Source organism: Oryx dammah, unplaced genomic scaffold, assembly GCF_014754425.2.
Source record: "Oryx dammah isolate SB20612 unplaced genomic scaffold, SCBI_Odam_1.1 HiC_scaffold_10, whole genome shotgun sequence".
Classification (NCBI taxonomy): domain Eukaryota; kingdom Metazoa; phylum Chordata; class Mammalia; order Artiodactyla; family Bovidae; genus Oryx; species Oryx dammah.
The window spans coordinates 63,167,557-63,190,227 of record NW_024070194.1 but is presented as its reverse complement, the minus strand read 5'-3'; the positions used below and the strand labels follow the sequence as shown (position 1 = coordinate 63,190,227).

The window sequence follows — 22,671 nt, the reverse complement described above, 5'->3', positions numbered from 1 at the left end:
TCCATTCGCATGGCTTCCACTACTGAATGTTTGTTGACACAGATGTAGTTCCTACGTAAGTGCACCTGCACTTACATTCAACCCCAACCCTGATGGGACCTGCTGCATTTAGGGGCAGTTTTCGGGGCACAGATAAGACTGAGACCCTCCAGACTAAACAGTGTCTCCTGTGTCTTATCCAACAAATTCATGGGAAGAAAAGATGTAACTGTTCTCATTGCTAAGCTTAATGAATAGAAATGTCTCTATGAGACTTTTCTCATCGGAATAACTAACTTGATGGTTGCACACAGCCTCACACACGTTACTCACCGATTCTGGTATGTCAATGCTATAGTATAGCCCTGAGCCCTGATGGTACCTGCCACTGTAACTGACATACAGGTGATTCTCCAAAGTAAAGGTACTCGAAGTCCCAAGCCTGATAAATCCAATATACTTTGTACGTACTTTGTATGCATTCATCTGCATACAAGTGATCCCAGTCAGTTTAAGCTTATATAGAAGGACTTGCAATATCTTACTAATGTCCTGCACATGGCCACCAAACAGCTCCAGTATCTGTAATCTGCACATAGGTCACAGTTTCTAAGTGGCCTTGCTCTTACAGGGAGGAATAGTTTTCATTCAAGTGGACCCAGACAAGTACACACGCAACAAGCACTAGATGCCCTGTGGACCCACCAGTGGCTCTTGGCTGGGCCATTAATACACACACTTATTTACCTGGTATCCTATTGAAACTCCTGAGTGTGATCTCTAAGAGGCATACCATAACCTTGGGCTATTCAGATCCAACAAATGAAAAGAGGACCAGCAGTTAGTGGGACTCTGTGACCACTTGGACTAGAAGTTACCTAGGAGCAGTCTTTGATGAAACTGATCTATGATGTTACCAAAAAGGCTGTTTCATTTCAGTGAGGATACAACAAAGAGGGTACCCTAAAAGCCCTCCAACATGCCTCTTATATCAGAAACATCCCTTTACACTAGAATTTATGGCAAAAGACCCCTGCCACATGTTTAGAAATCCACTGGGCTTCTGTTCCCATAATTACCTGGAGTTGGCTGAAAGGCACACAACTCTGGAGAGACAATTATTCACCTGCTCTTGTCCTTGAGGCATTCATCTTCTAGTCACAAAATAATATTAAGGACAGAAATTCCAACAAAGGCATCAATATATTTGCTTTTTTTCCCCTAATTATCTCATGGTATTCATACCTTAGTGAAAGTATAGAATTTCTATAAAATTTATGCTCAAAAATATATAATATGAACCAAAATAAAAACATCTTCTAATGAGTTTAATTAAAGCAATATAAAGCTTTTTGCAGCTTTTGCACTTACTACTAAGCCTTTCCCCTTTGTGAAAGCTTGGTTTTTTCACTTGAGTCTCTGATTTTGACACTGAGCCTTGATGTACAGGCATACCATTTCCATCTGGTACTTCATCCTGAGCTAAAGAATTCAGCCCACTAGATTAAAAAAAAGATCTACTGGGAAATCCCTACATGGCAAATTTATACATGTGAACTATGGCAGTTTCTCCCAGTTTATGCAGTTATCATTAAATAACCATAATGTGTGATCTGTTATGAAAACTATGAGAAGAGTCTAAATGAGAATGTGTGGACAGTATTTGTTATTAATATCCCTAAATTTCAAAAACTAGTTGCTCTTTTTCTGAGTTTTCTTAATATTTTCTGTTAATATTACATTTGTGCAAAAATAATTGAAGTTTTAAGTTGAACTTTGCCATTTGATACTGGAATACATTCTTAAATAAATGTGGCTATGTTATATATCATTTTAATCTGCAGTTCTCACTTTATGCTTTTTTGCAAATGACATGCTATTTATTTTGTAATTATTTAAGACTATAGAAATTATGTTAGACAGAAAGTAAATTCAAACAAAGTACAACTGTGTGGTAGTTTGAGCATTCTTTGGCATTGCCCTTCTTCGGGATTGGAATGAAAACTGACCTCTTCCAGTCCTGTGGCCACTGCTGAGTTTTCCAAAATTGCTGGCATATTGAGTGCAGCACTTTCACAGCATCATCTTTTAGGATTTGAAATAGCTCAACTGGAATTCCATCACCTCCACTAGCTTTGTTCGTAGTGATGCTTCCTAAGGCCCTCCTGACTTTACATTCCAGGATGTCCGGCTCTAGGTGAGTGTGAGTGATCACACCTTTGTAAGTATCTGGGTCGTGAAGATCTTTTTTGTACAGCTCTTCTGTGTATTCTTACCACTTCTTAATATCTTCTGCTTCTGTTAGGTTCATACCGTTTCTGTCCTTTATTGAGTCCATCTTTGCATGAAATGTTCCCTTCAGTTCAGTTCAGTCGCTCAGTCATGTGCGACTCTTTGCGACCCCATGAATCGCAGCACGCCAGGCCTCCCTGTCCATCACCAACTCCCGGAGTTCACTCAGACTCACTTCCATCGAGTCAGTGATGCCATCCAGCCATCTCATCCTCTGTTGTCCCCTTCTCCTCCTGCCCCCAATCCCTCCCAGGATCAGACTCTTTTCCAGTGAGTCAACTCTTCACATGAGGTGGCCAAAGTACTGGAGTGTCAGCTTTAGCATCATTCCTTCCAAAGAAATCCCAGGGCTGATCTCCTTCAGAATGGACTGGTTGGATCTTCTTGCAGTCCAAGGGACTCTCAAGAGTCTTCTCCAACACCACAGTTCAAACGCATCAATTCTTCGGCGCTCAGCCTTCTTCACAGTCCAACTCTCACATCCATACGTGACCACTGGAAAAACCGTAGCCTTGATTAGACGGACCTTTGTTGGCAAAGTAATGTCTCTGTCTCTGCTTTTCAACATGCTATCTAGGTTGGTCCTAACTTTTTTTCCAAGGAGTAAGCGTCTGTTAATTTCATGGCTGCACTCACCATCTGCAGTGATTTGGGAGCCCAAAAAAATAAAGTCTGACACTGTTTACACTGTTTCCCCATCTATTTGCCGTGAAGTGATTGGGACCGCATGCCATGATCTTTGTTTTCTGAATGTTGAGCTTTAAGACAACATCTCTAATTTTCTTCAAGAGATCTCTAGTCTTTCCCATTCTGTTGTTTTCCTCTATTTCTTTGCATTGATCACTGAGAATGGCTTTCTTATCTCTCCTTGCTATTCTTTGGAACTCTGCATTCAAATGGGTATATCTTTCCTTTTCTCCTTTGCTTTTTGCCTCTCTTCTTTTCACAGCTATTTGTAAGGCCTCTTCAGACAGCCATTTTGCTTTTTTGCATTTCTTTTCCATGGGGATGGTCTTGATCCCTGTCTCCTGTACAATGTCATAAACCTCCATCCATAGTTCATCAGGCACTCTATCAGATCTAGTCCCTTAAATCTATTTCTCACTTCTACTGTATAGTCATAAGGGATTTTATTTAGGTCATACCTGAATGGTCTAGTGGTTTTTCCCACTTTCTTCAATTTAAATCTTAATTTGACAATAAGGAGTTCATGATCCTGGCCACAGTCAGCTCCCGGTCTTGTTTTTGCTGACTGTATGGAGCTTCTCCATCTTTGAGATGCTTATTGATAAGGCAAGCTCCTTATTGATAAGGCTGATCTAATTTAATTTACAGAAGGGTCCTACTTAAAGGATGAACAGGGACCTTACTGAGCTGGACATGCAATAATGTCCACAGCGGACATAAATAAAAACTTTTATTTATCAGAAACAAAGGCAACATAACAAGCCAAATTAAAACTCTTCTTACTCTAGCTTGTAAACTAGCTAAAGACCAGGATAACAAATATTTATATGACAGTCACTATACTTTTGAAATGGCACATAATTTTGGAATGCTATTAAAACAATGAGCTTTTTAGCCTCCTCAGGAGAACTTTAAAAATCTTTTGTAATATAGCTGCCAAAACAGTTAGCAATTATTGAAACAATAGGGCACTCATTCCAAATCTGACACTACAGAAACTAAAAGAAATCAGCTTGCTGATGCTGCAACAAAACAGTTTTAAATATTAATCCTGTCCAGTCTTGAAAATGTCCACTTCTCTCCATTAACCTTGATAACCAAATAAAAGATTTCTTTATACAGGCTCAAGAGATAACCACTAAAGAAGAGAAACAGATACAACAACAGAACTAGGGAATTTTGACCCAGCTACACAAATATGGTTTAGATCAAACAAAGCAAACACTATCTAATGAAGCCTAACTGCCATTACTCCAGCATGTACATTTTTTAACACACTGGGCTTTTAAGAAAATGATTTAATGGGAAAAATAATTTTGGAAATTTGCACCCATGATGGTTCAAAGGAAATATATGACATTATTGACAGGGTTTTATTGAGACACTTAAAAAAATACTAAGTACTTTTATATTGAGCTCCCATGAAAAGGATAATGAATTACAATCTAGAGATTTTATTAGAAAGGACATCAAATAAAAGGTTATTTACAGACATAATGAAAAAATCTTATCAAGCATTATTAACTAATCTATATGAAGCCAAACTGAAAGACATTAATTCATAGATTCACATCTCTCATTTTGAAAAGGCCTTCCACCTGAATGGACTTTGACCCCTGTTCCTAGCACCTGCCTTCAACTAAGCCAAGCATCACTAAGCTAGGAGAAGAAGATAACAGTAACAGACAGCTGACCCATGAATCTGGACCAGGCTTGAAAGACCCATTCTACCAATTCATTTGTACTGCTGACCAAAGGTCTGTCTATCAAAATTAAAAGTTGTTTAGTTTCTAGCTATTTTGCCCCAATGTTTAGGATGGAAATAAAACTCTTTGGTAACACTAAGTATAGCAGCTGCTGCTGCTAAGTTGCATCAGTCTTGTCCGACTCTGTGTGACCCCATAGATGGCAGCCCACCAGGCTCCACTGTCCCTGGGATCCTCCAAGCAAGAACCCTGGAGTGGGTTGCCATTTCTTTCTCCAATGCATGAAAGTGGAAACTGAAAATTGAAAGTGAAGTTGCTCAGTCGTGTCTGACTCTTAGTGACCCCATGGACTGCAGCCTACCAGCCTCCTCCGTCCATGGGATTTTCCAGGCAAGAGTACTGGAGTGGGTTGCCATTGCCTTCTTCATAAGTACAGCTACTAGGGGCAAATTAACTGACTTTTGGATTTTTATCAAATTCCTTGGTCAATACAAGGCCAACATAAGCCTCTCATAAACCTTGTCACTGACTCTTCAGATGTTCCTATAATCTATAAAATGATTTTTCATAAGCATATTCCTTCATGTTTTTGTTGTTCAGTTGCTAAGTCATGTCCAATTCTTTGTAATCCCATGGACTGCAGCATTCAGGCTTCCCTGTCCTTCACTATCTCCCAGAGTTTCCTCAAACTTGTGTCCATTGAGTCAATGATGCCATCCAACCATCTCATTCTCTGTTGTCTCCTCCTCTTGCCTAGCATCAGAGTTTTTTCAAATGAGTCAGCTCTTCCCATCAGGTGGCCAAAGTATTGGAGCTTCAGCTTCAGCATCAGTAATTCCAATGAATATTCAGGATTGATTTCCTTTAGGATTGACTGGGTTGATCTCCTTTGCTGTCTAACTGAGTCTCAAGTGTCTTCAGCACCACAATCTGAAAGCATCAGTTCTTTGGTGCTCAGCCTTCTTTATGGTCCAACTCTCACATCTGTACACACATGACTACTGGAAAAACCATAGCTTTGATATATGGACCTTTGCGGTAAAGTGATATCTGCTTTTTAAAACATTGTCTAGGTTTGTCATAGCTTTTCTTCTAAGGAGCAAGCATCCTTTAATTTTGTGGCTGCAGTCACTGTGTGCATTGATTTTGGAGCTCAAGAAAATGGAATCTGACACTGTTTTCACTTTTTCCCCGTTTATTTGCCATGAAGTGATAGGACTGGATGCCATGATCTTAGTTTTTTGAATGCTGAGTTTTAAGCCAGCTTTTTCACTCTCCTCTTTCACTTTCATCAAGAGGCTCTTTAGTTCTTCTTTGCTTTCTGCCATTAGAGTGGTATCATCTGCATAACTGAGGTTGTTGATACTTTTTCCAGCAATCTAGATTCCAGCTTTCGGTCGTCCAGCCTGGCATTTTGCATGATGCACTCTGCATATAAGTTAAATAAGCAGGATGACAGTATACAGCCTCGATGTATTCCTTTCCCAATTGTGAACCAGTCCGCTGTTCCATGTCTGGTTTTATGGCCACTGTATACATGTACCACAACCTTTTTTATCTATTCATGTATCAATGGACATCTAGGTGGCTACCATGTTCTGTGCTGTGCTTAGTCATTCTGTTGTATCTGACTCTTTGTGACAGCATGGACTGTAGCCCGCCAGGCTCCTCTGCCCATGGGGATTTTCCAGGCAAGAAGCTATTATAAATAGTGTTGCAATGAACATTAGGGTACATATATCTTTTTCAATTATGGTTTCCTCAGGGTATATGCCCAGTAGTGGGATTGCTGAGTAAAATGGTAGCTCTATTCCTAGTTTTTTAAGGAACCTCTGTACTGTTCTCCACTGGAGAAGGCAGTGGCACCCCACTCCAGTACTCTTGCCTGGAAAATCCCATGGATAGAGGAGCCTGGTAGGCTGTAGTCCATGGGGTCGCAAAGAGTCAGACACAACTGAGCGACTTCCCTTTCACTTTTCACTTTCATGCATTGGAGAAGGAAATGGCAACCCACTCCAGTGTTCTTGCCTGGAGAATCCCAGGGACGGGGGAGCCTGGTGGGCTGCTGTCTGTGGGGTCACACAGAGTCGGAGACCACTGAAGCGACTTAGCAGCGGCAGCAGCATACTGTTCTCCACAGTGGCTATATGAATTTACATTCCTGCCAACAGTGCGAGATGATTCCCTTTTTCCACACCCTCTTCAGCATTTCTTGTTTGTAGATTTTTTGATGATGGCCATTCTGACCGGCGTGAGGTGATCCCTCACTGCAGTTTTTATGAGAACGTTTTTAATTGGTATACCTCAAAGAAGGTGTTTCAATAATATTTCTAGACATTATATAATAAGACACACACACACACACATATATATATATCTTGATTTCATAAGTTATTTATACCTTATGCCAACACATGTTCATAGAATAAAAAATATAAATGAATGTGTACACAGTTATTCATGTACAATGTATCGGGTTTGCCAGAAAGTACAGCCCGGTGTTTATGTAAGATGTTATGGAAAAACTTGAAGATTTTCTGGCCAACTAAGTATTTAGAAGTGCAAAATATTCAAAACCATAAAAATATTAAAGGAGAGAATTAGTTAAATTAAGGTATGCATTACACACTGTGGTATAATATAATTATGGTAAATATTGTGGTACAAACAGCTATACGTAGTACTATACTCTGAGTGAAACTGAACTCTATATAATGACTTGGAGGGATTTCTATAAATAATATTAAGTAAAAAAAACTGGAAGGGGAAAACTAATATGCAAACACTGGGTAATAAAACAGAAATGAGAAAAAATAAAGGAGAGACAAAAAATAGAGAAAAGACAGGAAAACTATCACAAAATGATGCACATAGATAACTACAAGAAGAGAGAGAAGACTGAGAAGCCTCTAAGCATACTGCTTTGTATATTGATAACTTTTGGAAGTAGTTTCATGGTCTATGTATTTCAAAATAAAAATTAGGCCAAAACAAATAAGAAGATGGAATGGAAAGAAAACGCAAACTTAAAGAATTCAAACTACTGCAGGGAGAATAAAAGCAGTAATTCCTCAAACCAGTATTTACTAAAAACCCTGTCTTGGACATGGAAGTGGGGTGATCTGGGAGGAGGTGGACAACAGACAAGTCATGCAATCATTTTATAACTTGATTTGTTTTTGTAATGGTATATTCAGAGCTATTCTGAAACCATTTGAGAAGCATTACAGGATTAAGCAAATGAGTAACTGTACCAATGCTGTTTCAGAACTCTAGCTACCTGAGCTGTCATGTCCTACACGTGGCCACCACACTGCTCAAATATCTGTTATTAGTGACTGTGTCTGTGTGTAGGACTGTGTTAGTTGCTCAGTGATGTCTGACTCTTTGCGACCCCATGGACTGTAGCCTGCCAGGCTTCTCTGTCCATGGGATTCTCCAGGCAGGAATACTGGAGTGGATTGCCATTCCCTTCTCCAGAGAACTTCTCAACCCAGGGATCGAACCCTGGTCTCCTGCCTCGTAGGCAGATTCTTTACTGTTTGAGCTACAGGGACGAGGTCACCAATTTTAAGTGGCTTGCTCCTACAGGGAGGATTAGTTTTCACTCAACTAGCCCTCTCACCACAAAGGACACCACCCAACAAGGACTAGACATTGTGTGGATCTACCAGCGGCTCCTGGCTGAACCGTTAGCACACACACTTAGTTACCTGATACCACAGTGAAATTCCTGGGCATGATCTCTAAGGGGCATGAATTCTCATTTCAGAGGACAAGACTTCCAAACAGGTGATTCAACTCTGACAAATAATTGGGCCCAGCAAATACTGCAATCCTTTCGACCACCTGCATTCTCCTTTGCCCGTAGAGAGTCCTTGATGAAACCAATCTATGTGGTTACCAGAGAGGCTGCTTCATTTTAGTGAGGATACAACCAAGAGAGTGCTCAAAAGGCCCTCCAACAGGCCTCCTGACCCTCATCAGATGCTTGATTTACAGATCTCCAAAACATCTGTTTGCTAATGGAGACTATGGCATAAGGGCCCTATCATGGGTAGAGGCATCCATTGGCCTTCTGTAGTTATAACTACTGGGAGCTGGCTGAAAGGCACACTGCTTTAGAGACATAGGTATTCCCCTGCTCCTGGGTGTTGGGCCATTCATCTTCTGGTCACAAAATGCTCTTAAGGACAAAAATTTCTATCAAATGGTATCAGTATTTCTGCTTTTCTCTCTAGGTATCTCATGGTATCTGATTTTAGTCAAAGTGAAATATTTCAGTATGAATATATGCTCAACAAGTACATTTTCATAAACCAAAATAAAAACATCTAATGGGTTTAATTTAAAACAATATAAATTTTTCTATACTTTTTGCACTTACTAGTAAATCTTTCCCCTGTGTGAAAGCTTTTTTTCTTCACTTGAATCTCTGATTCTGACAATGACTCTTGATGGTCAAGCATGTGATTTCCATCTGGTACTTCATCTTGAGCTACAAAAAGAGAAGAATTTAGTCACTTAAATAAAAATAAAGATCTACGGTGAAACGTTTAGCTTACAATTTATAAAATGAAAACAGCAGCAGTTATCTCATTTTTATGAAGTTAAGAAGAAAATAACCATATTGTGAAGTCTGCCATGAAAACTATGAGAAGTCTTAATGTGTGTGTGTGAAAGGTACTTTACCATAAAAATAATACTCATGGAATTCAAATGTGTTTTATGTTACATTTCTCATTTTCTGAGTTGCCTCAATATTTTTAGTTAATATAATTCAATAGACCAAACAAAGAAAATACATATGTACAAGGTTATTCATAGCATAATATTTGTAATTGTAAAATATTAAAACCACTTAAACATAAAGCATAGGAGACTGGTAGGCTAAAGTAGCATATGGAAAGTATAAAAATATAGACTGTAGGGTGCAATGTGCACCTGGAGCTGTACAAACAAGTGTAAAAGGATGATAAAGATCCTGATGAAATGACTGGGAAGCATCTCCAGGATACAGTGCTTAATGGGGGGGGGAAAACCTAAGAGAGAGAATACCAAGTATGGTTTAAGAAAGAAGGAAGGAAAGAAAGAATAAAGGAAATTTGGGGAAAAAAAAGATGATGAAAGATCCTTATTTTAAAAACAAGAAATACAGGAAATGTAAATCAAAAACAATATACTGGGTCACAAGAGTCCCTGCAGACATGGCTGACTGAGCCATACCCAGTAACTACTATTTGCTTTCATGCCATTCTGACAATGACGAATATTCTGTGATATAGCCAGGTTCTGAGATTCAAGCCTAATGAAAAAGAATCCAGGTTTCTCAGTTTCACTTGACCAGCAACCTGAGGAGACTATACAGACACCACTGTGAAGGAGCTACTCTTGTTAATTTAGTGAGGGAAACAGACACCTTGCTGGTTGTGTCTCAACAGAACCCCTGGTTCTGAGTTCCCTGCCAGGGGCCACTGTGTCCAAGGAGGACAAGGGAGGGGATGAGGAAGAAAAGACACAAACACCTGAGACAATTTCCTTCCTCTTCTGGCTGACATTTGGTTTCTGAAAACGTCTGCCCACACATGGTGAGCTCCTTGCCACTGGAAACACTGCCTAGTTACCCAGCAATGGAGGCTCAAGGAAGGGATGGATGGACTCTCCAGCACACGTCTTGTGCCAGGAAGTGAGCCATGGTGGCCAACACAGCCCCATGAGACTCAAAATGATGATGAACTTATTACTAATAACGTGCTCCCCCCAGTGACCTTAAGATGAATCTGACAACTCTATTTTTACCCAGAATACTTGGCTTTTCAAAATAAGCAAGATTAGGGATTCTAGTCCCCAAGATTGGCTTCTAGTTTACCAAGGACTGTTATCTCCACAACTCTGACACCAGGATGAGAGGAACACAAGTAATGCATTTTGACCCTTACTGAAACCTGACCGTGGTGTGGGTGCTTTTAGACATCATAAACTTCTATTTCATAGCTCCCACTGCTGAACACATAATTGCATGCATGCTAAATTGCTTTAATCATATCCAACTCTTTGTAATCCCATGGACTGTAGCCTGCCAGGCTCCTCTGTCTGTGGCATTCTCTTACTGGAGTGGGTTCCCATGCCCTCCTCCAGGGGATCTTCCCAATCCAGGAAATGAATCTGTGGATTTTACATCTCCATTTGTCAGATAGGTTCCTTACCATTTGTGCCACCTGGGAAACCCTGAATATATCATTAGCACAGATGTATTTTCTATGTGAACTCAAACTCACATAAGCCCCAAGCCATGATGAGCACTGCTGCACTCAGGATCATTTCAGTGGGGCACATGGAAGAATGCAAACCTACCAGACTCCCAGTGCCTACAGACGTGTCTTCAGATCAACTACTAAGCAAAGGAAAAACAAATGCTACCCATCTTTGCTGACTTTCAGGAAGGCAAATGTCTCTGTGAGATTACTTCTCCATTCAGTTTAACTAAGTAAACCTATGCAAAGAGCCTTGCGTGCCTGGACTGGACTACAGTACTAGAGCTCAGTGCTGTGGTACAGATCAGGACACTGGCGTTACCTGACATTGTGACTGTCCTAGAGGCTCTTGCCCCAGCTGAGGGAAATAGGTATGAAGGAATTCACGTTACAAATGCTCCTTCAATGTCTCTGTCCACACAGATGATATGATCAGTTTGCTTTTTGCTTAAAAGTTTGCAATACACCTTTAATGTCCTTGCATAAGGCCATGAGCAGGAAGAAGTCCCATTCCCAGATGGAGCACTGGGCTTCCACACTATTGTTGACATCCTCATCCTTCTGGTACATCCTGGCATGTGTACTATCCCACAAGGCCAGATGCTATGTTGACCATGCTTAGCAGCAGGGCAGGGTCATTAACAGAAGCATGGACAAGGACCTTGTGGGAATACACATCATTCTAGAGACATCTTCCAAAATTTGTCCTGTCAGTCACAACAAATGAGAGCCCCCCAAAACTCTGTGGAACTATTCTGCTACTGGCACTCTTACATTCCCCTCAAGGGACCTGATTGCAACCATCTACTAAGTTTCAGAAAAAACACCTGCATATGAAAGGATCTCAACTAATAGGATGGTCTGGAGGTAAACAAAAAAATGTTCCCAGTCGCATTTTCCCTTGAAACTTCTGATCTGATTTTGAGATAAAATTCTCAGCACTTCTCTGTTCATCAGTTAGTCTTTGGAAGATGGCAATTCCATAGGACAGGGGATTAGTCTGTGACTCTCTATGTCTAACTTCCTGGAGTACGGTGAAAGGCACATACCTCTTGAAGACAATTATGTGCCTTTTATTGGTTTGGTGGATACTGAGTGCATGACCCATGACTAAGAAAAATACTACAATCGGAAATATTGACCAAGTATTTCACAACTTTAGTTTTTATCCTCTAGTTATCTTAGGATATTTATACATCAGGTCAAAGTATAAAATATCTACTATATATATGTATACACACAATTTATGAAGCAAAGAATAAGATCATTGGCTGTAATTAACTTTAAATAATTTAAAGTTCTCTGTAATTAGTATACTTACTGTGTTTTTTCTCTTTTTGCTGCTTTACTGTCATTTGGCTTTTTGACATTGATTCTTGATGGTCACGCATAAGATTTGCATCTGATATTTCCTCTTGAGCTACAAGAGAGATATAGTTAGCCCACTGAACAGAAAAATACAACTATTATGAAATCTCTACATATCAAATTCATAATAAGCAAACAGAAATATTCTAATTTTTCTGAAGTTATAGTGTAGTTACCATAATGCTAGATCTGATAACACTGTGAGAGGAGTTTTAATAGATGTGTTTTGAATCTTTCTCATTATCTTATAAATATTTCCAGGCATTATATATAGTTTGTATTTGTCTCTGTTTCTCTTAGGTTATTTATATTTTATAGATTGACATAGACTTCAGAGACCAACTAACAAAACATATGTGTACTATTTGCTAATTACAGTAATATTTGTAACTGCATATAAATGTTCATGCATGGGAAATTGGATAAACAATCTAATATATGTACTATAAACTTTGTGAAGTGAAGTGAAAGTCGTTCAGTCATGTCTGACTCTTTGTGACCCCATGGACTATACAGTCCATGGAATTCTCCAGGTCAGAATACTGGAGTGGGTAGCCTTTCCTTTCTCCAAGGCATATTCCCGACCCAGGAATCAAATCAGGGTCTCCCGCATTGCAGGCGAATTATTTACTAACTGAGCTATCAGGGAAATTCCATAGACTTTGTAAATTATGCTAAATAATATGGTACCATCAGATGTATGTAAAGATGTAAAAGGAATCAAATGAATCTCTATAAACTGACTTGGAGGGATTTCAAGGAGATAATATTAACAGAGGGAAAAAAAAAACAAAAGGAGAAATGTATGGTACCTTTCAGATAAGGAAGATGGGGGAAAAGGAAATAAATAAGAAAGAGGAAGGGAGAGAATTAGAGAGATAGTTACCTTTACAAAATGACACACAAGTGAGATAGAAAAAAATGTAACTGGTTACCTACAGGATGCAAGGGAGCAAACTGAGGAAGAAATGGTACTCCTTTAAGTATACCTTTTTGCATAGTATTTACTTTTGGAAGCAAGTTCAGGTTCCACATGTTTCAAAAATAAAATTAAAACAAAAAAGAGAAACTAAAACTGAAAGCAAACTTAGAGAAATTAACCTACTGAAAAAAACAAGTACTAATGCAAGTAACTCATCAGTACAACATTTGACATATACCCTCATTCATGGGCAGAAGCGTGGAGAGATTGTCAACACGTGACAAAGTATTTCCAGTAGGCTTTTTTCCCATACTAATAGGCAAAACAATTTCAAAATAATTTTCATAGTCTAACAAATGAGTAAATGTGTTATTTAGAGAGGACAGCTGTAGAGTGTGTGCATGTGTGCTAAGTCATTCAGTTGTGTCTGACTCTTTGTGTCTCTTTGGACTGTAGCCCATCAGACTCCTCTGCCCAAAGGATTTTTCAGGCAAGAATACTGGAGTGGGTTGTCATTTCCTTCTCCAGGGGATCTTCCTGACCCAGGGATGAAACCTGCATTTCCTGTGTTTCCTGCACCACAGGAGGATTCTTTACCCACTGAGCTATGAGGGGAACCCCTTAGAAAGGAAATACACACATGAAATGAAAGAATACAGAACAGTCCTGAGGGGGTAAAGCAGAATTGAAGATTTCCAAGATTTATCATGAATTCTAAACATGTCTATGCAGGTTTATATACACATATATAGGTATACATGCTAATGTACATGTATAAAAATATGTATGTATAAGTACATATATAAAAATGTGAACATATTTAAGAAACCTGACTCCAGTCTAGATCTTATATGTGATCTTTCAAGCAGAATCAGACAACTATAAAGGCATTACCTGGAGTTAACTTTGGGGCTTCCCAGGTGGTGCTTAGTGGGAAAAGAATCCTCTTGCCAATGCAGGAGACAAAAGGGACACAGGTTCAATCCCTGGGTTGGGAAGATTCCATGGAGCAGGGCATGGCAACGCACTCCAGGATTCTTGCCTGGGGAATTCCCTGGACAGAGGAGCCTGGCAGGCTACAGTCCATGGGGTCACAAAGAGTTGGACACAACTGAAGCAGCTTCGCACACATGCAGCACGTACCATGGGGAAAAGAAGTTTAACTCACAGAAACTTGATGCACAGCCAGTGCACTGCAGCCACTGGAGAAGCTGCAGTCATGGACATAGCCCTCCCTTCCCACCACTCTCTTAAGCTCACTGCATTCTTAGCTCAGTCACCATCAGCTGGAAGCCTCAGTGTGGCGGTAGTAGGGGTGGACTTGATTAGGGCATCGTACTATCCCAGCACTGCCACTGACTGCATTACCTTATGGGAGGACGGTGAGGAGGGATTGAAACTTTTCTCAGTTACGATTCAGTATTCAAGATGTTTCAGAGGATCCATAAAATACCAAGAGTCTTTTGTCTGGTGCTCCTTCAGCTGTGAGGTGATACTCTTCTACATCTCATACCAGGTTTGCACTGGTATTAATACATCTAACCCTCACCTACTGCTGCTCCAAGTGGGGAAATAGAACATGGCTATAGCTTGGGCCCTTTCCTGCTTGAACTATTGCAGTAAGTGAGTAAACATTTGTTACTTTTAGTTTGGCTTGCTATTTTAATTGGCCAACTTAAAAACTGGTATCTCTCTCTCAGACAAATTGGAGCAGCAAGCAGGGTAAATGAAGCTCAAAGCCTTTCAGAAGGCACACTTCGGGATGGCACACTTTGGGATGTGCTTAGTAAATCTGTGGGACCTTCTGGGGTGAGGTGGGGGAGGGTACCACAGGAGCATTAGCAAGAGTCTGAGCGGACCCTGGGGCACTGTGACAGCCAGGCCAGTGTGTTTTGGACAGGGCTAGCAAACACACAGGGTGCCCTAGGAAAGTGCAACTGTATTTCTTTAGGCTTTTCAGTTCCGAGGGGGAACAGTTTCTTTTCTCTAGACCTTGATTCATTAGCCAAGACACCTGCTGGGTCAATCAAATAAGATTCACCAGAGGGGCTCTGAGAAAGCTAGGGCAGCAGTTTGTGTGTTAGTGCTTATGGTCCACTAGCAATGGGATGTAAAGCTGTGGGAAACCCTGCATGTCGAGCTGTACCCACTAACTACTGTTAGCTACTGTTAAATTTGCTGACAATGAGCTACTGAGATGTATGTTTTACAAAAAAAAAAAAAAAAAAAAGAGAGGGAGAGAGGGCCACAGGATCACAGTTCCAGTAGAAAAAGAAGAGAAACCTGGTAGTTTGCCTTCATACTAAAGATATTAATCTTGTTAAACTTAGTGAAGGAGAGGGGCACACACACTGTGCAGAAGGTACAAAATACCTTCTTTAGAGAGCCTTGACAGCAGTCAAGTTGGCTGAGGAGGTAGAAGAAAGGTGGGGAATAAAAAGAGCATACATTTGAAACTCTCTCCTTCATCAGCGGGGAATTATTTTGGCTCTCACAGAATGACCAACCTGTGATGAGTTCTCTACCACTGAAAAACATGTTTGGATCATCACTGCAGAAATGATAGTGTCCCTTTGTGCCACACTGGTGGTCCCAGGGTCTACAGTGAGAACAGTGAGATATTTAACCAAATTTGGACTTCTTGATTCATTCATGTCACCCTTGCTAGATAACTATTGAGCTCAAATAAGCCTCCTCATAAGGTTAGGTTATTGGGAACTATACAGTCTAGATATTGACTGACAGATTGTTGGACAGGGAATAGCACCTACTGCCAATGTAGCAGTGACTAACAGTAAAAACAATGTGAACACGGTAATCAGTAACCTATTCCTGAACAATCTAGGCCTGGATCCCCAGAAGAGATCTACCGGTGAATATCCAATATGAGGTGTCAGAGAGGTAGGCTGATGGGATTACTGTCAAGGAACTTAAGCGCCACTGGATGCCTAGAAGGAAGCTCAACTAGTGTCCGCCTAGAGACGACTCCTACTACTAATACAGGGTCACTGCTCAGTGCTTTCCACTGAGTTTTGACATGAGTATTCTGAGAGCCCACCAACTTCTATCAAGAACTCTCTTGGATTTCCTTGGTGGCACAGTGGGTAAGTGCCAATACAGGGGACACAAGATTGATCCCTGGTCTGGGAAGATTCCACATGCCGTGGAGCAACTGAGCCCATGCACCACAGCTACTGAGCCTGAGCTCTAAATCTGGTGAGCTGAAAAATAGCCGAGGCTGCATGCTGCAACTACTGAACCCATGTGCCTAGAGCCTATGGTCCACAACAAGAGTAGCCACTGCAATGATAAGCCTGAGCATTGCAACAAATAGTAGGCCCTACTCACTGCAACTAAAGAAAGCCCCCCACTCAAAGCAATGAAGATTCAGCAAAGCCAAAAATAAATAAATGTCTTAAAGAAAGAAAAGAAAAAAAGAAGAACACTTTGCTTTCAAAAATGCACAAGACTATGAGTTAGACCAAGTCCCTCTGTCCACAGTGGGAACCTGAGGACAGAGTTCAGTATATTTCCTGGATCTTTTGGATACGGTGGTTATGTGACTATGATCTCAACTCCTGACACCAGAATGATGGAGAAACACACAACATTCACCACATAAGGGAGAGAGATCTGGGTAAGCACCCCAGGCCAGTGGGTCTGAGGCCATTACCAGTGGGATCCTCACCAGATCCAACAATGGGTGTGTCCCTTTAAATCACTACAACTTCCCATTGTTTTGGCCCCACTGATATATGTATCATTAGTATAGGTTAACTGTCAGTGTGAAACCCTGCTTTGTATTCCTGAGAGGAACTACCATACTTCCACAAGGCTAACAAAATTCTCTGAATATCTGTCATCAATGCAAAAGTGATGATATGAAAATGTTCCACTATCAAAGGGTGCAACAGACTTCCACTTTATTGATGACATTGTCTTTGGGTCCAATATGTGCACTACTAGACAAAGACTGGATGGATGTCCCACAGACCCACATATGGCAACTCTGGAGCCATTATTATGGACAAGGTAGTTACCTAGCACTCTTAATAAAATGCCTGAGCATGATCTGTAAGGGGAAAGATATCTCATTCCAGAAAACAGTGCCAAGCTTTGGTCCTCTCTACTTCCACAAATGAAGAGAAGGCCCAGAGACTGGTGGGACAACTAACAGATTACATTCTCACATTCCTTATGTATAGTCTGTGATGACACTCATCTATAGGGTAAATAGAAAGGCTGCTTCCTTTCCATGGGGCCATGACTAACAGGATGCCATGGAGGCCCTACAACAGGTCATCAGGCTGCCCTTCCCTGGCACCCTTCTAATCCCTATTTGTTCTTTGAGTTACAGAATTCAGCAGCATTTCTGTTTACCAGTTGGAGGCTGTGGCAGAAGACCACTGACATAGGTCAGAGGCACCCCTTTAGGCTTCAAATCCACATCTCTAAGAGTCAGCTGAAAGGTAAACATCCTTTACGAGAAATTTACTGGTCTATTATAGGGCCTTGGTAGATGCTGAGTGATTGACCTATGACCACAAAATCAGAAATACCAAACAAGAGATATGAATAATTTTGCCTTTGTTCTCTAGTTATCTTAGAGAATTCACACATTAAGTCTTCTATATGAGTGAGTGAAGTCGCTCAGTTGTGTCCAACTCTTTGCGACCCCATGGACTGTAGCCTACCAAGCTCCTCTGTCCATGGGATTTTCCAGGCAATAGTACTGGAGTGGATTGCCATTTCCTTCTCCAGGGGATCTTCCCGACCCAGGGATCGAACCCGGGTCTCCCGCATTGTAGACAGACGCTTTGCCGTCTGAGCCACCAGGGAAGTCCTTATTTCAAATACATACATGAGCCAAAGAGAAATAATCTATTGACGAGTTTAACTAAAAATAAGTTAACATTATCTATAATTATTATACTTACTACTGAGTCTTCTTCCTTTAGAAGGTCTTTGTTTCTTTACTTCCAGTTGAGTTTCTGACATTGACTCTTGCTCAAGCACAGGATTTTCATCTGGTACTTTTTCACTAGCTATATAAACAGAGATATTTACTCCAATAAATGGAAAAATAGATACACTGTTTGATTCTATACTTTCAAATTACTGACAAGTGGATGTCAACATTTTCGCACATTTTAAAAAAACTATAGGAAAGTATTATAATATTGGACTGATACGAAAATGGTAAGAAGAGTCTTAATGATATATACTGAACTGTCTCATCAGTTCATTCATATTCATAGGTTTCAAATATGTTCTGTTAGGTCTCCAGTTTCCTTAACACTTCAGGTTAAAACATAGTCATAACCCAAACCACAAAATGGTATATGCACAAGATTATTCATCACAGCATATTTGCAATTACAAAATACACAAAATCACTTATACGTGCAAACTGGTTCACCAATAAGCCAAAGTATATACTATAAACTATGGTATTATCAACTATGGTATACAGTATGGTCCAAACAACTGTGCACACAACTGTAAAGGAAATGAAAAAGATACCATAAACTAACATGGAGGTATTTCCAGTGTATAAAGTTGAGTGAAATAAAAAAACTAGATATCTAATATATTATCTTTTAGGACAGAACAAAAGAAAACCAAAAAACTTGGCAGTTACCTTTACAAAATGAAACATAAGCTAAATCAGAAAACAAAACAGTCTGTTACCAAAGACACTGCAGACCACGCTCACGGAATTACGCTTGATGACTACTGTTGGTGCTGTTTGTCCCTGGCACTGGTAGACAGCCTACAACACAGCGAATTTTTGAGACTCATTTTTAGTGAAAAAGTATCTAAAGAGCTCAAGATCATTTTGCCAGTGACCTGAGGAAACCAGTCAGACTGGGACACTTCTCAAGAGGTAATTTCTGAGTCTTGGTGAGGGGGTGTGTCACAACAGACTCCCTCATTCTGAGTGCTTTCACAGTGACCACTCTGCCCAAGAAAGGGGGAAGACAATGATGTGAACACTTGATTCCCTCGCTCCTTCCCCAGCTTGTTTCTTAAGTTTGGCCCACTTATGACGAGTATACTAACACTCAAGAAAGTGATGCCTGGTAAGCATCCGATGGTCTTTTGGTTCAACGATGAACATAACGAGTAGATGATGTGACTGGTACCCAGACGCAGACTACCAGTGTCGTTTGTGCCACCTGTGCTGGTTTCCCAGCTATATTAAGCCTCCTTTTAAGGTTATATCAGTTGGTTCACAAGATAATCCAGATATTCAGTGACAAATTTCAGGGAAAGGAAGAACCAGTCACAGACAGATATCGTTTGGCCAGTGAAGAAAGTGTCCTAAAAATGGTAATCAAGAACCCACATAGGGATGATCTGATTAAGTGGTTTCTCAAGGAAATCTCTGGGTCTAGTGACTTAACCATGAGATCTCAAGAAGAACACTGAAGGGCTGTCCACCAAGGCATTCATGGCTACGTAGTGCTCCATAGGTGACCCAAACCCAGAAACGCTAGAGTTCAAATGATGATGACATCTATGATTAACACAAGTGCTCTTCTTCTGCATTTCCCAGTGAATCTTGAGGTGAATCCGAAACACACCCCACCCCTACTACTTTTACGCAATTTCTCAGTATTCTATACAAACAAGGTTAGGCCAAGGTCCGCATAGTCAAAGTTATGGTTTTTCCAGTAGTTATGTACAGATGTGAGAGTTGGACCATAAAGAAGGCTAAGCAATGAAGAATTGATGATTTCAAACTGTGGTGCTGGAGAAGACCCTTGAGAGTCCCTTGGACAGCAAGGAGATCAAACCAGCCAATCCTAAAGGAAATCTGTCCTGAATATTCATTGGAAGGACTGGTGTTGAAGCTGAAGCTCCAATACTATGGCCACCTGATGTGAAGAGTCGACTCACTGGAAAAGACCCTGATTCTGGGAAAGACTGAGGGCAGGAAGAGAAGGGGGGATAGAAAGAGAAGTGGGTGACAGAGGATGAAATGTTTGGATGGCATCACCAACTCAATGGACATGAGTTTGAGGGAAACAGTGAAGGGCAGGGAAGCCAGGTGTGCTTCAGTCCATGGGGTCACAAACAGTCAGATATGACTTAGCGACTGAACACAACAAAGCTCCTTAACTTCCCAGTTGTGACATGAGGATACATGATAAAGTCACAGTTCAGTAGAGAGATAGGTGAAAATTGCATATCTGGGCCTTTTGGATACTGATGTACATATGACTAAAATCTCCATGAGCACAGACACTACAATGAGGAGGAACCAGATAATGCTCACTGGTTTTTGGTCTGAGCTCACCAAATGGAATCGTTATCCAAATTCAACTATAGGTGTATCCTTACATGCCACTAAAATTTTCCATTGTTATGGCTTCCATTACTGAAAGTATTATTGGTACAGATGTATTTTCTATAGCATGTCACTCACGTCTACCACTAAGAACTGATGGGACCTACTGCATTTTGGGTCATTTTAATAGGGCATTTGGAAAACTATTTTTGGGCAAGAGGAGAAGGGGGTGGCAGAGGATGAGATGGTTGAATGGCGTCACTGACTCAACGGACATGAGTTTGAGCAAACTCTGGGAGATGCTGAAGGATAAGGAAGGCTGCTATGCTGCAGTTCATGGAGTCCCAAAGAGTGGGACACAACTTAGCAAATGAAAAAAAACAACCAGACTACCAGTGTCTAGCACCTTTACCATCCAAAAACAGCTCACTGTGCTTATTGCTGAGCTTAATGAAACTAAAGTTCTCCACAAAGTTATTTCTCCATTTATACTTACTTTCAGTCTATGTGTAAGGCCTAGGGATGCCTAGAGACTTGACTGATTATTGTTTGCTCAATGCCACAGTATAGCTCTGGATAGCGGCGTTTCATGCTCCTGTGACCTTCATAGAGATTTACTGCCCAAGTAGAGTGAAGTAAGTATGCAGTAACTGATATCACAAATGCCCCCCCTTTTAACATTCCTGTTCACACTAATGACCAGGATTGGTTTGCCTTATGTGGAATGGGTTGTGATATACCTTCATGTCCTTCCACAAGCCCATGACCTAGAAAAAGCCCTGCTCCAAGATTAAGTACTAACCTTCCACTAAATTGGACTTACCTGGTGGCTCAGATGGTAAAGCCTCTGCCTACAATGCGGGAGACCTGGGCTTAATCTCTGGGTTGGGAAGATCCTCTGGGGAAGGAAATGGCAACCCACTCCAGTACTCTTGCCCCCAAAATCCCATGGATGGAGGAGCTTGGTAGGCTACAGTCCATGGGATTTTCCAGGACATTTTCCATGGCTGAAGTGGCTGAGTGGGCAGAGAGGTTGCTCCCATATTTTCATTTTTCTTCAGCATCAGTATATTCTTCAGTCCCACCAGTCCCAAGTCTCTCCATTCTTTAAAATCCTTCTGTCCATGGGATTTTCCAGGCAATAGTACTGGAGTAGGTTGCCATTTCCTTCTCCAGAGGATCTTCCCTACCCAGGGAGTGAACCCAGGTCTCCTGCATTGTAGACAGACGCTTTACCATCTGAGCCACCAGGGAAATCTGAACACAAATTCCTCCTGGTGCCCACAATCCAGCATTCCAGCTAATATCCCAGCAGAAGTTCCTCACAGTACAAGTTTAGCAAGTAACACTTCCCAGCCTACTCCATAGACTACTCCAGGCATTGATTCTGCACTGTACTGCAGTTTCCCAGGGAGATATTCAACTAACATCAGAGGACTCTGCTAGAGCTCAGAAATATACCAAATATTCTGGCAGAGCTTTGCACTATGATGTCACCAATGCAGTGCAAAACCTAGAGAAGGCCCTCAAGTTACTGGCTTTAGGTAGAGAATGCAGTCTTTGTAGAAAAGATCCATGCTTAAAGAATTAACAGACTAATATGCTTAAAGAACTCAATCTTCAGCTTATCATGAGCAGTTTTAAAGACTTCATTTCCACTATCTGTAACAATGAAATCTGTGTCTGTGTATCAGATTCCTGTTGATGCTTTCAGGAGACTTAACCCATTTTCTTTGTCTTTTAGTGGATCCAGAAGTCTCTGGATATATAGGAATGATGTGAGCAAGATCCTAAGTGCCCACTGAACCCTGCTTGTTCTAAAAATGAAATATACATCTATAAAATACTTTGGGAATTAGCTTAGTATCTTAATCTACATAAATTAAGGAATCTTTAAATCTATAATTTGGACCAACAATCCATATTACTTTGCCATAAAATGCTAAATTGAACTTTTAATAAACACTACCAGAATACTCTACACTCAGTTCAGTTCAGTTCAGTCGCTCAGTCGTGTCTGACTCTTTGCGACCCCATGAGTCGCAGCACGCCAGGCCTCCCTGTCCCTCACCAGCTCCCGGAGTTCACCCAGACTCACGTCCATCAAGTCACTGATGCCATCCAGCCATCTCATCCTCTGTCATCCCCTTCTCCTCCTGCCCCCACTCC

The 22,671-nt window shown here is 40.8% G+C and overlaps 1 protein-coding gene across 1 annotated transcript in view; it reads right to left on the bottom strand.

The window, feature by feature from the left end:
* LOC120868618 (coiled-coil domain-containing protein 7-like) overlaps positions 1 to 22,671 on the bottom strand; it is a 121,823-nt gene that overhangs the window by 63,939 nt on the left and 35,213 nt on the right. The window contains exons 7-9 of the mRNA XM_040247329.1: positions 18,146 to 18,253; positions 12,240 to 12,338; positions 9,039 to 9,162 (exon numbers count right to left, since the gene is read on the bottom strand). Coding sequence (XP_040103263.1) covers positions 9,039 to 9,162; positions 12,240 to 12,338; positions 18,146 to 18,253 — 331 coding nt within the window. The remainder of the gene's footprint in view (positions 1 to 9,038; positions 9,163 to 12,239; positions 12,339 to 18,145; positions 18,254 to 22,671) is intronic.